We start from the raw sequence: 10,732 nt of genomic DNA, 5'->3' as shown, positions 1-10,732 counted from the left end.
GCTCAACCTCTCCTACCCTCTTTGCCTTCCCTTTAGTTATATCTGTAAACTCTAGGTAATACTGTATTATGCCTGAAACTAAAATTGTAAATCGTGTTTTCTTCCTGCTCTAATATTTGTATTTTTTCTCTCTGTCTACAAAACTGTAATTAAATAAGTATGTATCTTTCTAAAATGTTTTGTAACTTATCTGTGTAAATTGGAACTTTTCTCTCAGGGTTTTTCCTGAAAATAGACTCTTGTGAGCCAGTCACAATTTCCTGGTAAACAAATGTTAATGAATGTCAATAAATAAATTTTACCCATTTTCATTAAACTTCTTTGGCATGAAAAGGAATATGTAAAGTGGGAAATCAGTTGTTATATTAATGTAGCAAGGATTTTAATTGCCTAGAAAATATGACAGAATTCCTTCTTTGTTGTAAACAACCTCATGAATGCTTTTTAAACATAAGGCTGCCTACTTCCTTATTTAGAGAATATGACATAGGACAAGTGGCACCTAAATGATTTTAAGCATGTATCTGCTTGCATGGGGCTTCAAATATAAAAGTGTGCAATGTCACAGTGTACTTCACAAGGGTCAGTAAAATGAAAAATGATGATTACAATACCAAATTGTGTAGTAATATATTTTTTGTGAAATGTATAAAAACGTGCATCACACAGTTCTCAGCAGATGTCTTTACTTGCAGAACCACACACACTTTCTTTTGATATTTTGTAGACACAAGGGATGTTGGTATATTAGATGAATTCCCTTAGAGTTGGCATCACTAAAAAGTAATGTAAGACTAAGATATCTACTCACCAGCTAGCTCCAAAGCTGCATAAACCATTATAAATTGTTATGGACTTGAAAACTATGGCAATTCAGCAAGTATCCTGACAAGAAATTGTAAGACAGTAAAAATAAATGTAAGTAGCGCTCCTTTTGTAAATTGTGATTTCTGTGTTATTAGCTGTCAGTATTAGACTTCATTGGTCTAGGGTCTAGCTTGTTACAAATATATCTGTAGTCATTTACAAGAAAAACACTGTGATACTGACTGAAATGCAAAGCTTTATTGATGATGTACAACATTACAAACAGTGCTGCTGTTACAGGAGAAATTCATATTGTATGAACTTCATCTGTTCTTCATAGCAGGAAGTTTCTACTCTTCAGCTTGTGTTTTCTGGAAAAAAAGTGTATAAAAAAGAGTATTTTAATCACTGTGATTGTTCTAATTCAGCTATCATTAAACAAATGGGAAACATGGACCAATGACTATTCTGTGCATCATAGTACCATGGGCACAATACAACTCTTCCCTCAGTTTAATCACTGCAAGTATAAGCCTTCTTTCTACTGTCACCATGTTATAACACTGAATTGAAAGGATTGTCAGTAATTAATTAAGAATAAATGTACTGCTACCCTAATTTGCTGAAAGGTAATATCTATGTTGTAGTACAGGAAAAGGATACATTGTATTTAAAAATAAGACTTCTATGGTTATTAGCACAAGCTGCAATACTAACAACAATAACAAAACAAAACTGCAGTAACAAGGTCTAAAGAATAACAACAGCAGTTTTATAGCTATTCCTGCATGCCATACTCTGTGTCAGACATGGTAGTATAGGATCCAAGTACCTTGTCTTTTTTTTTTTTTTTTTTTGTGTCTGTCAGTTTTCTAACATTTTCTCTCTTCTTTCCAGTCTAAAAAAAGTTTAAACTTAACAAAGCCAATATCAGTTCCATTGGCTTAGAATGCTTAAAGCCTGGCTACAATCCAGGTGGTATAAGTCTGAATAGTGTCTTGGACATCTGTTGGAGGTGGCATGGGGAAGGGAAGAGTAACGTGGCTACACCGTCTCACTTCTCTTCACGAGGAGGGTGTGGGGATGAAAGCCAAGAGTCCTATAGGAGTGCTGGCCTCAAGGAGGCAGGGCAGTCCTGATGTACCACTTGCTTGCAAAAATTATCCTGCTTGATACCCACTGAATTCTGAATCTAACTGTTAACTGCTGGGCATGCAGAGTGGGAGGTATGACCTTAACAAAAATTTCCTAACCATGGTTGGGTGACGACCCTGCTCTCTATTGTCCATTTGTTACTCCAGGAGAAAACAAATGAGTTACACTGAGTAGGTAAAGGAAGCATCACAGAGGCAGCAAGTGAAACTTGAGCAAAAAAAAAATGAACAAAGTTATTATCAGTGCAACAGAACTGACAGTGTTGATGTTTGTGAAAACAATCATAACCATATCATCAGCCAATCAGATTCATATATAACAGCCACCACCCTGCAAATTGTATTCTGCATGAATTGCTTGAGCTATGTACTACACATTACATGGACACATCAGGAAGTTAGTGAAGTAAAAGTCTTTTGGCTTTGCTTGGGACCAAAAAGTGATTTATTGCAGTTGTGTGTATGCTGCTGTATTTCCACTGCATTCCTTGAGGTGGACAGACAGAGAGGAAGTCAAGAATAACCTCATTATTTGTCAACCACTCAAAACAAGGGATAAGTACAACCAAAACTGTGAAATACTGCTTAGGAAGCAACCATACTACCTAGTGTCTGCAGAGAATTTTGGCCCAAAGTACTAGATAGTGTGTTCCATTTAGGTGTGGATATTTTCTTCGTTAACATTTGATGTTTAAAAAATGTTTGTGTGAGCTTATTTCTTTGCATTACTAGTTGCAGCTATCACATGCTCTGAATTTAAATGGCTTCCCTTAAGAAGAGCTGCTATTTCTGGACAAAGCTTATGAAGAAGGTCTAAGAACAACAGGTAGAAAATTATGGCAGATAAATGCTTACGACCTACAATGCCTTAAGGAATCAGTCCTAAGGGTACCGTATATAAAATCAAAAGAGGAAGCTATAACTGCAAAAGACTAAAACTGGAAGCTGCTAACATGTTATATCCTCTACAGATGCGTTTGATTTCTTTAGTCTATAGTTGCACATTATGTGACAAAATAGAAACCTTTTTACCTAACTGAAGCTTTCTGAGCATAGCTGAAAGCAGATAGTTTTGTTTAGCAGGGACTTGTCCATTAAAAAAGAAAGTACATTTCAAAAAGTAAATTTTAATGAATTTTTTTTCTAATTACTTTTGTATGGTTTACTTTTGTATGATTTACTATAACACAATAGTTGATAATTCAAGTAAAGAGATGCTGGAGGGGGGAAGAGATAAAACTGTTGATATGTGGATTATTGGGGTTCAGCATCTTGTAGGTGTCAATGATCACTTCTTTCAAATATTGTAGCATCAGTAAACTGTATTTTAGTAAATAGATTTCTTTGCATGAATCATTGTAACAATTTTCTCCTTTTAAAATGCGATAATTCACTGGTTGAGAAACAGAGAGGGAGTATGATCATGTCTCACATTTCAAGGTCTGCCTAGGTGAAACTTTCAAGGCAAATTATAATATGCTAATGTGAACAACACCCCATATTAAAATCTATGTCTACAGATAAAATGATATTCTACTTATGATAAGGTTCATAAAATCATATCTCATATTACAATAAATGTCAACATGAAAATTGCAAGACTCCTTGAAAGGACTAATTTTTTTAGAAAAAAATGGAAAATAAAGTAATAACTTCTACCTTGAAACCAATGTCCCTGCTTTTAGCCCTGAGTTTGTTGACTTGGGATTCAGCAATGTCAGCCCGCTCCTCTGCTTCCTCGAGATCGTGCTGAACTTTACGGAATCTGGAGAGGTTTGTATTGGCTTGCTCCTCCTACAGAAAATCAACAAAATCCATTATATCACCTCTAAAAACAAGAATACTAAAATAGCTGTATCATTTTAGTATCTGCATATAAGTAAAACTCTTACATTCTTTGTTAAAGCATATGGAGCCAGTAAAGCACAATGTTGTCCCATAATATGTGCACCATGTCAGTGATTTAAGAAGTTGAGTTCAAGGACAGATAATGTGACTGCAGAACAATTACATCCCATACCTAGCTACCATAGTTCTAAACCAAATAACCAAATTGTTGTTGTATAACTTGAGAAAAACTTGTATTTTATTGCCATCATGATTGCGTTACTGTACAAAATTGTTGTTTAGCTGAGCTCTAAACTAAATCAATCATAAACAAAAAGTCACAGAGAAAGCATACTCTAAACATTAATTAATTTACAGCTTTTAACAGAATTGTCTCCCAGCTGATGGTCTTAAAGTCTTCCTTTAAAATAACATTCTTTTTTTACCTTAGTTGTTTCCCCAATGAGAATATAAAATATTCAGTGTGCATTTACATATTCATTAAGGGAATCAGTCTCTTCCATTTCCCTCACCTTCTCCATGTCTCATTCAGTTTCGGTATTCTGAATGTTAAGTAACAGTGGACTTCATTAGAACATGTTCACTCATAGCATGCAGCGTAATTTATTAGGGAATTATACAATACAGAGTTCAGTGTGCCCATTGAAAATCAAGCATATGTCAATATAAAGAAAAACAGCCTGTGATACCCACACCTAGTCATAGATTATTGCTAAAGCATTCTGCCACTGGCAAGTAGCACAATTTTGAATTTGTAGATGTTCAGTTCTAAGTAAATAAATAAATAAACCTGAACAACGTTTACTAAATTATAAAAATTCTGTATATTAAATCATACATAGATATTTTTAGGTACTGTCTACGACCACTTGAACTCTAAAACAAAATGCAAAGCACACACACACACACACACACACACACACACACACACACACACACACACAGATTCTTCTCCCTTTCCTCTCATGCTATCTCGCTCTCTCTCTTATGCCCACTTTATGCTTCATAGTGCTCTCTTCTACTCACACTGATTTATTTTATCATTCAGTAAAATTAAAGATATTGCAGATGCTTTTCCCCCATGTCATAAGTGATAAATAATATATTAGTAATAGCTATTCTTTTTAATCGTTGCTCAGTGATATCATAACCAAATATACAATAACAAAGCGGTTCATTCTAATGTTTTTGATATGGGTCTTTCAAAAATGATGCTGTTATTCTCATGGAATAATACATCGTATGCACTACCTCATTTGGTATTTTCAGCTATTTACATTGGTATTTTCAGCTGTTTATTAGGTAAAAATTCTGTATTATCCTAAATAAATAAACTTACTTTGGGTTGTTTAATAGTTTATAGGATGCTGTCTATTTCATTAGTGGGGCAGGTAGGAATTCCTAATAGTGGTATAAAATGTGTCTTACCACACTTTCAGGTAATTAATCCAATCAGTACCCATCCTTATGTCACACAATATCCATGGGTTTTAGCAACTGCCGTGGCATTTATGTTTATTTTTTTTCTTTCCTTATTTATTTTTATTATTATTCGTATCTTTTTTTTACTTATATGCATGATAAAGTCTTAGCTTTCATGTTCCATTAATAAAAATATCTGAAAAGAGGTCATAGTTTACAGGAGTTACTTTGGCCATATTTGAGAACTCTGCATTTGTACTGTTTAACCCGAAAGATGGGATTAGTATTACTACAATATGCCATAGCACCCTTCTTACTACTGGCATTTACAATATAAACATGTTTATACTTTATGTTTCAATATATGGCACTGTATAATGAAATATTTTAAGTGAATACAATGTGAACAGAGTTTAAAGTACACTGTATTGCACAGTCAAGGGGAGAAACAGCAGATACTCTACATGCGTGAATGTATTATGTGAAAAGTGTGAACACGGTTACCTTTGCATATTACCAAATAGTCCTGCACATATAAACACCATGCCATATCCTGCTCACTGCATAAACAATGCACAGTGAAATGATAGGCTATAAGTGTAATATTAGCTTACATGTCAGCAAAATCAGAGATATTAAATTTGTACATTTTTTAACTATTATGATCATACTGTCATGCATTTTTTTTCTTTTGGTGCCATCAGAATCGGAAAATGTAACTTTGGTGACTTAATGTAAATAAATATGACATACTGAATGATTTATGCTAAAACAGCTTTGTATTAAAGGTGCACAATAAAGCACTCAAAAAAAAACTCTGTGACTGTATTTTATCCTTGCTTAACTGGAAAGAATCATTATGGATCAGCCTTCTCCACCTAGCATACCTCTTAAACTCTCATTGCAAGAAATCTGAAGAGAGCTAAAACTAATGAGGACAAATGCCCAAAACTAGGGACAGATTACAAATATTGCTGTTATACACTTAGAAAATTGCTAGAGTAACAAGCTTTGCTTTAGCATACATTTTCTAAAGGATATAAAATCTGAAACTCAAGTGTTTGTCATTGTTTACTGACTTAAATCCTCAATATTTTGCTATTAAACTGCAAATTTTATGAGGAACAGACCAAACTTATCATGCAAAAATCTGGACACTCTGCAAAAATCTGGACAGTGGGAGGTATGCACCAAGTCAATAAGCAAATAAATAATAATAATAAGTAAATAAATAAATAAACTGCCACGTCATGATTTTCTAAGTCTACTAACTCTCAAGTTCTAGGTCTGCACTGCTGCTTTAAGGTGCACCCTTGAAGAGTATATAGTTCCTACTACTGTTTCATCTCATTAGAAGTAGTATCTTTGGTCAAATTAGCTAAAAATATATGTTTACTTCTTTCTGCAGTGTAATTGTATATTGGCATGTTATAGGTTTGTTAGTGCTTTCTGCAGAAGTAACAGAGGAACTAAAACATATACTGATAATATACATTGTACAAAGAAATTGACTTTGCTATATAGATGGTTTTATATACATAGACTGACAAAGTTCTTTTTCAAGGGTAACCTGGGATGATATCCACAGTGAAAGATGAAAATTCAATCAAAATATTGGAGAATTCCTGTTACCATTGTGAAATTTGTAATAATTTATTATTTATTATTTATTGACATTTGTTGACTGGGAAAGTCCACTGGGCTTGAAACCCATTTTCAGTGGAGGCCCGGGGAGAAACGCTCCAAGTTACATGAAAATAATTACATGAATTTGTAAGGAAACAATTACTTATAAAGCAAGTGAAATAATGCAGAAAACTATCTAAACAGCACATATGTTGTAAAAAGGTACAATACAGTAACAATGGAACATTAGCATGTAGAAAAACAGTTAGAAATATTTAACAATACAGCTCATTTTTTTCTGGGGGGGGGAGCAGAAAAAGGGAAACGTAAGTGTACTGGGAGGGTAGAATTAGAGAGTTAAACTTAAAGGTATAATTACTACTGAAAAAGGGCACCCGAATTAAAAAAGTGTGATGGATTTTGCTTGCATTCAGACAGTACAGATGTCACTCAAGTGCCCGGTGTGGGATACAGTGCACAGCATTCTGTTTTTTCTATACTGCACACAAATAAGATGTGTCAGTAATTGGACAATGGGCTGCATTTAAAAAAAACAACTATAAGATAAATATTGACTGCAGCTCATGTTGATTCATGGTACTCATTTTCACTTTGAATGGATTTCATACAGGAAGCTTTGCACAACAACCACAGCTTTAGGCACAGCAGTTGTTGAGTGGCAAACTGGAATTACATGGGCTCAGTTTTTTAGAGACTGTGTTGCAGCACATTGGCAATACCAGATAGAACAGAGAAGTTATTTATTTGTTTTAAATGTGCTGACCAGGGTAGAACACTGATTACAACTGATCAGTTTCAGTTTCAACCCAGAGATAAACAATAAAGTAGACTGTAAACAGAAGATCAAAACATATTTGTTGGCACAAATTAGCCAGCAACAAATATTTGTTAGCCAGCACAAACTCCTCTCTCCCACCCAGCACGGCTTCAACCCTGGCCTCAGCACCATGACAGACCTCCTCTCCTTCCTTGAAACAGTCAACCTAGCACGTGATAGCAGCAAATATGTATCTTCCCTATTTTTTGACCTCTCAAAATCATTCGACACAATCTCCCATCCTCTACTCCTATCCCAGCTCTCTCAATTGCATCTGTCTCCCTCAACCTTAGCCTGGTTCTCCACCTACCTTTCCATGCGCCAACAGGCCAACAGGCTGTGCAATGGAAAGAATCAACCTCCCCTTTCTTACCTACACCCACAGGAGTCCCTCAAGGATCAGTACTGGGCCCACTCCTCTTTAACATATTCATCAATAACTTCCACCACTCCATCCCAAATGCCTCAGTCATCCAATATGCTGATGACTCCACCATCATCTGTTCTGCCTCTTGCCCCTCCAAACTTCTTCTCAACACCCAAATCGCCTTCTCCAAAACTGAATCATGGATGCAATCCCATCACCTAGCCCTAAATGCAATCAAAACAAAACTAATGATTTTCACTCCCACCAAAACCTCGCAATTCAAGAGAGACTAATTTTTCATCAAAAGCCACAATAACACTCCTCTAGAAATCGTTCCCAGTACCAAGCTACTTGGCATTACCATTGATGATAACCTAAAATTCAGTTCCCGCATCCTCTCAGCTATCAAAAAAACCCACCAGAAAATTGGTCTCCTCTACAGGCATAACTGCTACCTTACTCCCTCCTCTCATCAAACCCTCGCATCTACCTTCCTTCTCCCCTCTCTCTTGTATGGTGCTCCCCTATTCTCCAACCTACAACTCGGCCTCTGCTCCAAACTCGAATCTTGTTACAGCAAAACCTGCAAATTTGCTACCAACTCCAGGAACTCTTCCCATCACTGCCACTCCCTATACACCCTTAACTGGCTAGAACTTCACAACCACCTAAAATACATACAACTTACAACAGCCCACAAACTCATCTTCAAACCAACAGAATGCCCCTCTCTTGCCAAATCTCTAACACCCTACACACCTAGCCGCACCCTGAGATCAAAAGGCCAAAACCTCCTACATGTGCACAAACCCCTACACCCACCTGGCAACCTATTACTGTCTCACACCATAGCCAAACAGTGGAACACACTCCCCCCACCACTGCGTAAAATACCAAACCTCAACAACTTCAAATCCATGCTTCTCTCCCATATGGCCTCCAAATGGGAATGTCCTTCACGCGCTCCCACCTAAAAAAACCACCCACACCACTAACTCCACACCTAAATCATCATTCCTTTCCCAAACTTAACACAATATCATAGGTCTTTCTCTGTACATCTCTTCACACTTTTTGCATGTGAACCTCTGGCCTATCTTACTCATATTCCCAACTGACATCCTCTCCATTGCAAAACAGTGTATATACTATTGTAAAACTGTTATTCCTGTACAGACTAATTATGACATATAGGTTCATAGGTTCATAGGTTTATACTAGGCTATCTGCCCTAAGGCATTTATAAGCCTAGCCCAAAATTTTTGTGGCTTACGCCACCCCTTATATGAAAAAATACTGTGCCCATTAGTTTGTTGTGCCTCTGTCCAGCAGTGACACAGAGATGATTCCCAGGGTAAACCTACGATCTCCCATCCACAGGTCAAGATTTCTCTTGAACAGAGCCAGCGAGGTGCTCTGCCTCACATGGACCGGGATTTTATTCCACAGCATAGGGAATATATAACATATATTCAACATATATAACATATATATAACATATATAACGCACATCATCTACCAGTAATATGTCAACTTCTATAATCTAGTCTTTTACAAGATTGTAAGTTTTTGCAAATTTCTGTACTTTTTTAAATCTTGTAATGTTAAAAATGTCTGCATTTTATACTAGGTACCAGAGCTTTTTGTATGTTTGTAAATTTCTGTACTTTATATTGTAATGTTGCAAATTTCTACGTTTTATACTATGTACCGGAGCTTTTCTCCTCGGGTCTCCACTGAAAATGGGCCACAAGCCCAGCTGGACTAACCCGGTTAACAAACAATAATAAATAATAAATAATAAATAAATAAATATTGAAATGTAAATGTATATAGTGTCTGCCGAGCCTGTAGGTTGCTATATGACTCTACAATACTTGTAATAAACTGTAGCACTCTAGGTTGATAATAACTGCAAGAGAAATGATGAGAGAAAGCAAGAGATTGGATGTTGAAGATTAGGTTATATGCTCTGGTAAGAGGTCATTGCATTTAGCTTGATTTGCAGTGGCTCCCATAGAGTTTGTGTTGTACCCAGCTATTTAGCATTAAAGAGCCAGTTGTGTTAACTGTGGATTGATAGTCACATTCATGTAGACCATGGAATATACAAATACAGGGAGAATCATTTCTCACTTTGAGAAAGTTTGCATGCATCAGCTTAATGAGAAATGGTGTATGCCTGTACTATAGATAACTTGTGTGAAGCCAGACAATACACTTCCTGTGATATCACATGATTATCTAGTAAATAGAATGTTCAGCAGTCACCCTCTGTGATGGATTTTGCTTGCATTCAGATAGTACGGATGACTGCAATGCACTGATAAAAATACCATAAAAAGGGATGTTTAGGTGACTGATCAGTCTACCAACTCGTCAAGAAGCTTCAAAGATTAGAAACTCAAATATGAAAATGCAATGGTTTAAAAATGCTTGAATTGGAAATATAGAATAACAGAGTCAACAAAGTTCACCTCAGTAGAGATAGTATCTGCAGGCCTCTGTGCTGGACTTGAATAATCTACTTCAGTGATGGTTAGAGCTCCTAAGACACTTGAGGAAAATAAGCAGATGCAGAAAAATTCTGCATCACAAAAGAAACACAGACTACATAATTAGCTATGTATTCATAGCAGTGCAGAATACCTAGGTCCATAACCAGTTGAA

General features: G+C 36.0%; 1 protein-coding gene across 1 annotated transcript in view; it reads right to left on the bottom strand.

The window, feature by feature from the left end:
• Positions 1–1,050: 1,050 nt before the first annotated feature.
• The window catches only part of LOC122789096 (myosin-4-like), a 232,205-nt gene continuing 222,523 nt past the window's right edge, over positions 1,051–10,732 (bottom strand). The window contains exons 40-41 of the mRNA XM_044056296.1: positions 3,621–3,755; positions 1,051–1,178 (exon numbers count right to left, since the gene is read on the bottom strand). Of these exons, the coding sequence (XP_043912231.1) occupies positions 1,158–1,178; positions 3,621–3,755 (156 nt within the window). The 3' untranslated portion in view covers positions 1,051–1,157. The remainder of the gene's footprint in view (positions 1,179–3,620; positions 3,756–10,732) is intronic.

This window comes from Protopterus annectens, chromosome 14.part0 (assembly GCF_019279795.1).
Source record: "Protopterus annectens isolate FY-2018-M chromosome 14.part0, PAN1.0, whole genome shotgun sequence".
Taxonomy (NCBI): Eukaryota; Metazoa; Chordata; order Ceratodontiformes; family Protopteridae; genus Protopterus; species Protopterus annectens.
The sequence above is the reverse complement of the archived record's forward strand: the minus strand, read 5'-3'. Positions and strand labels throughout refer to the sequence as shown.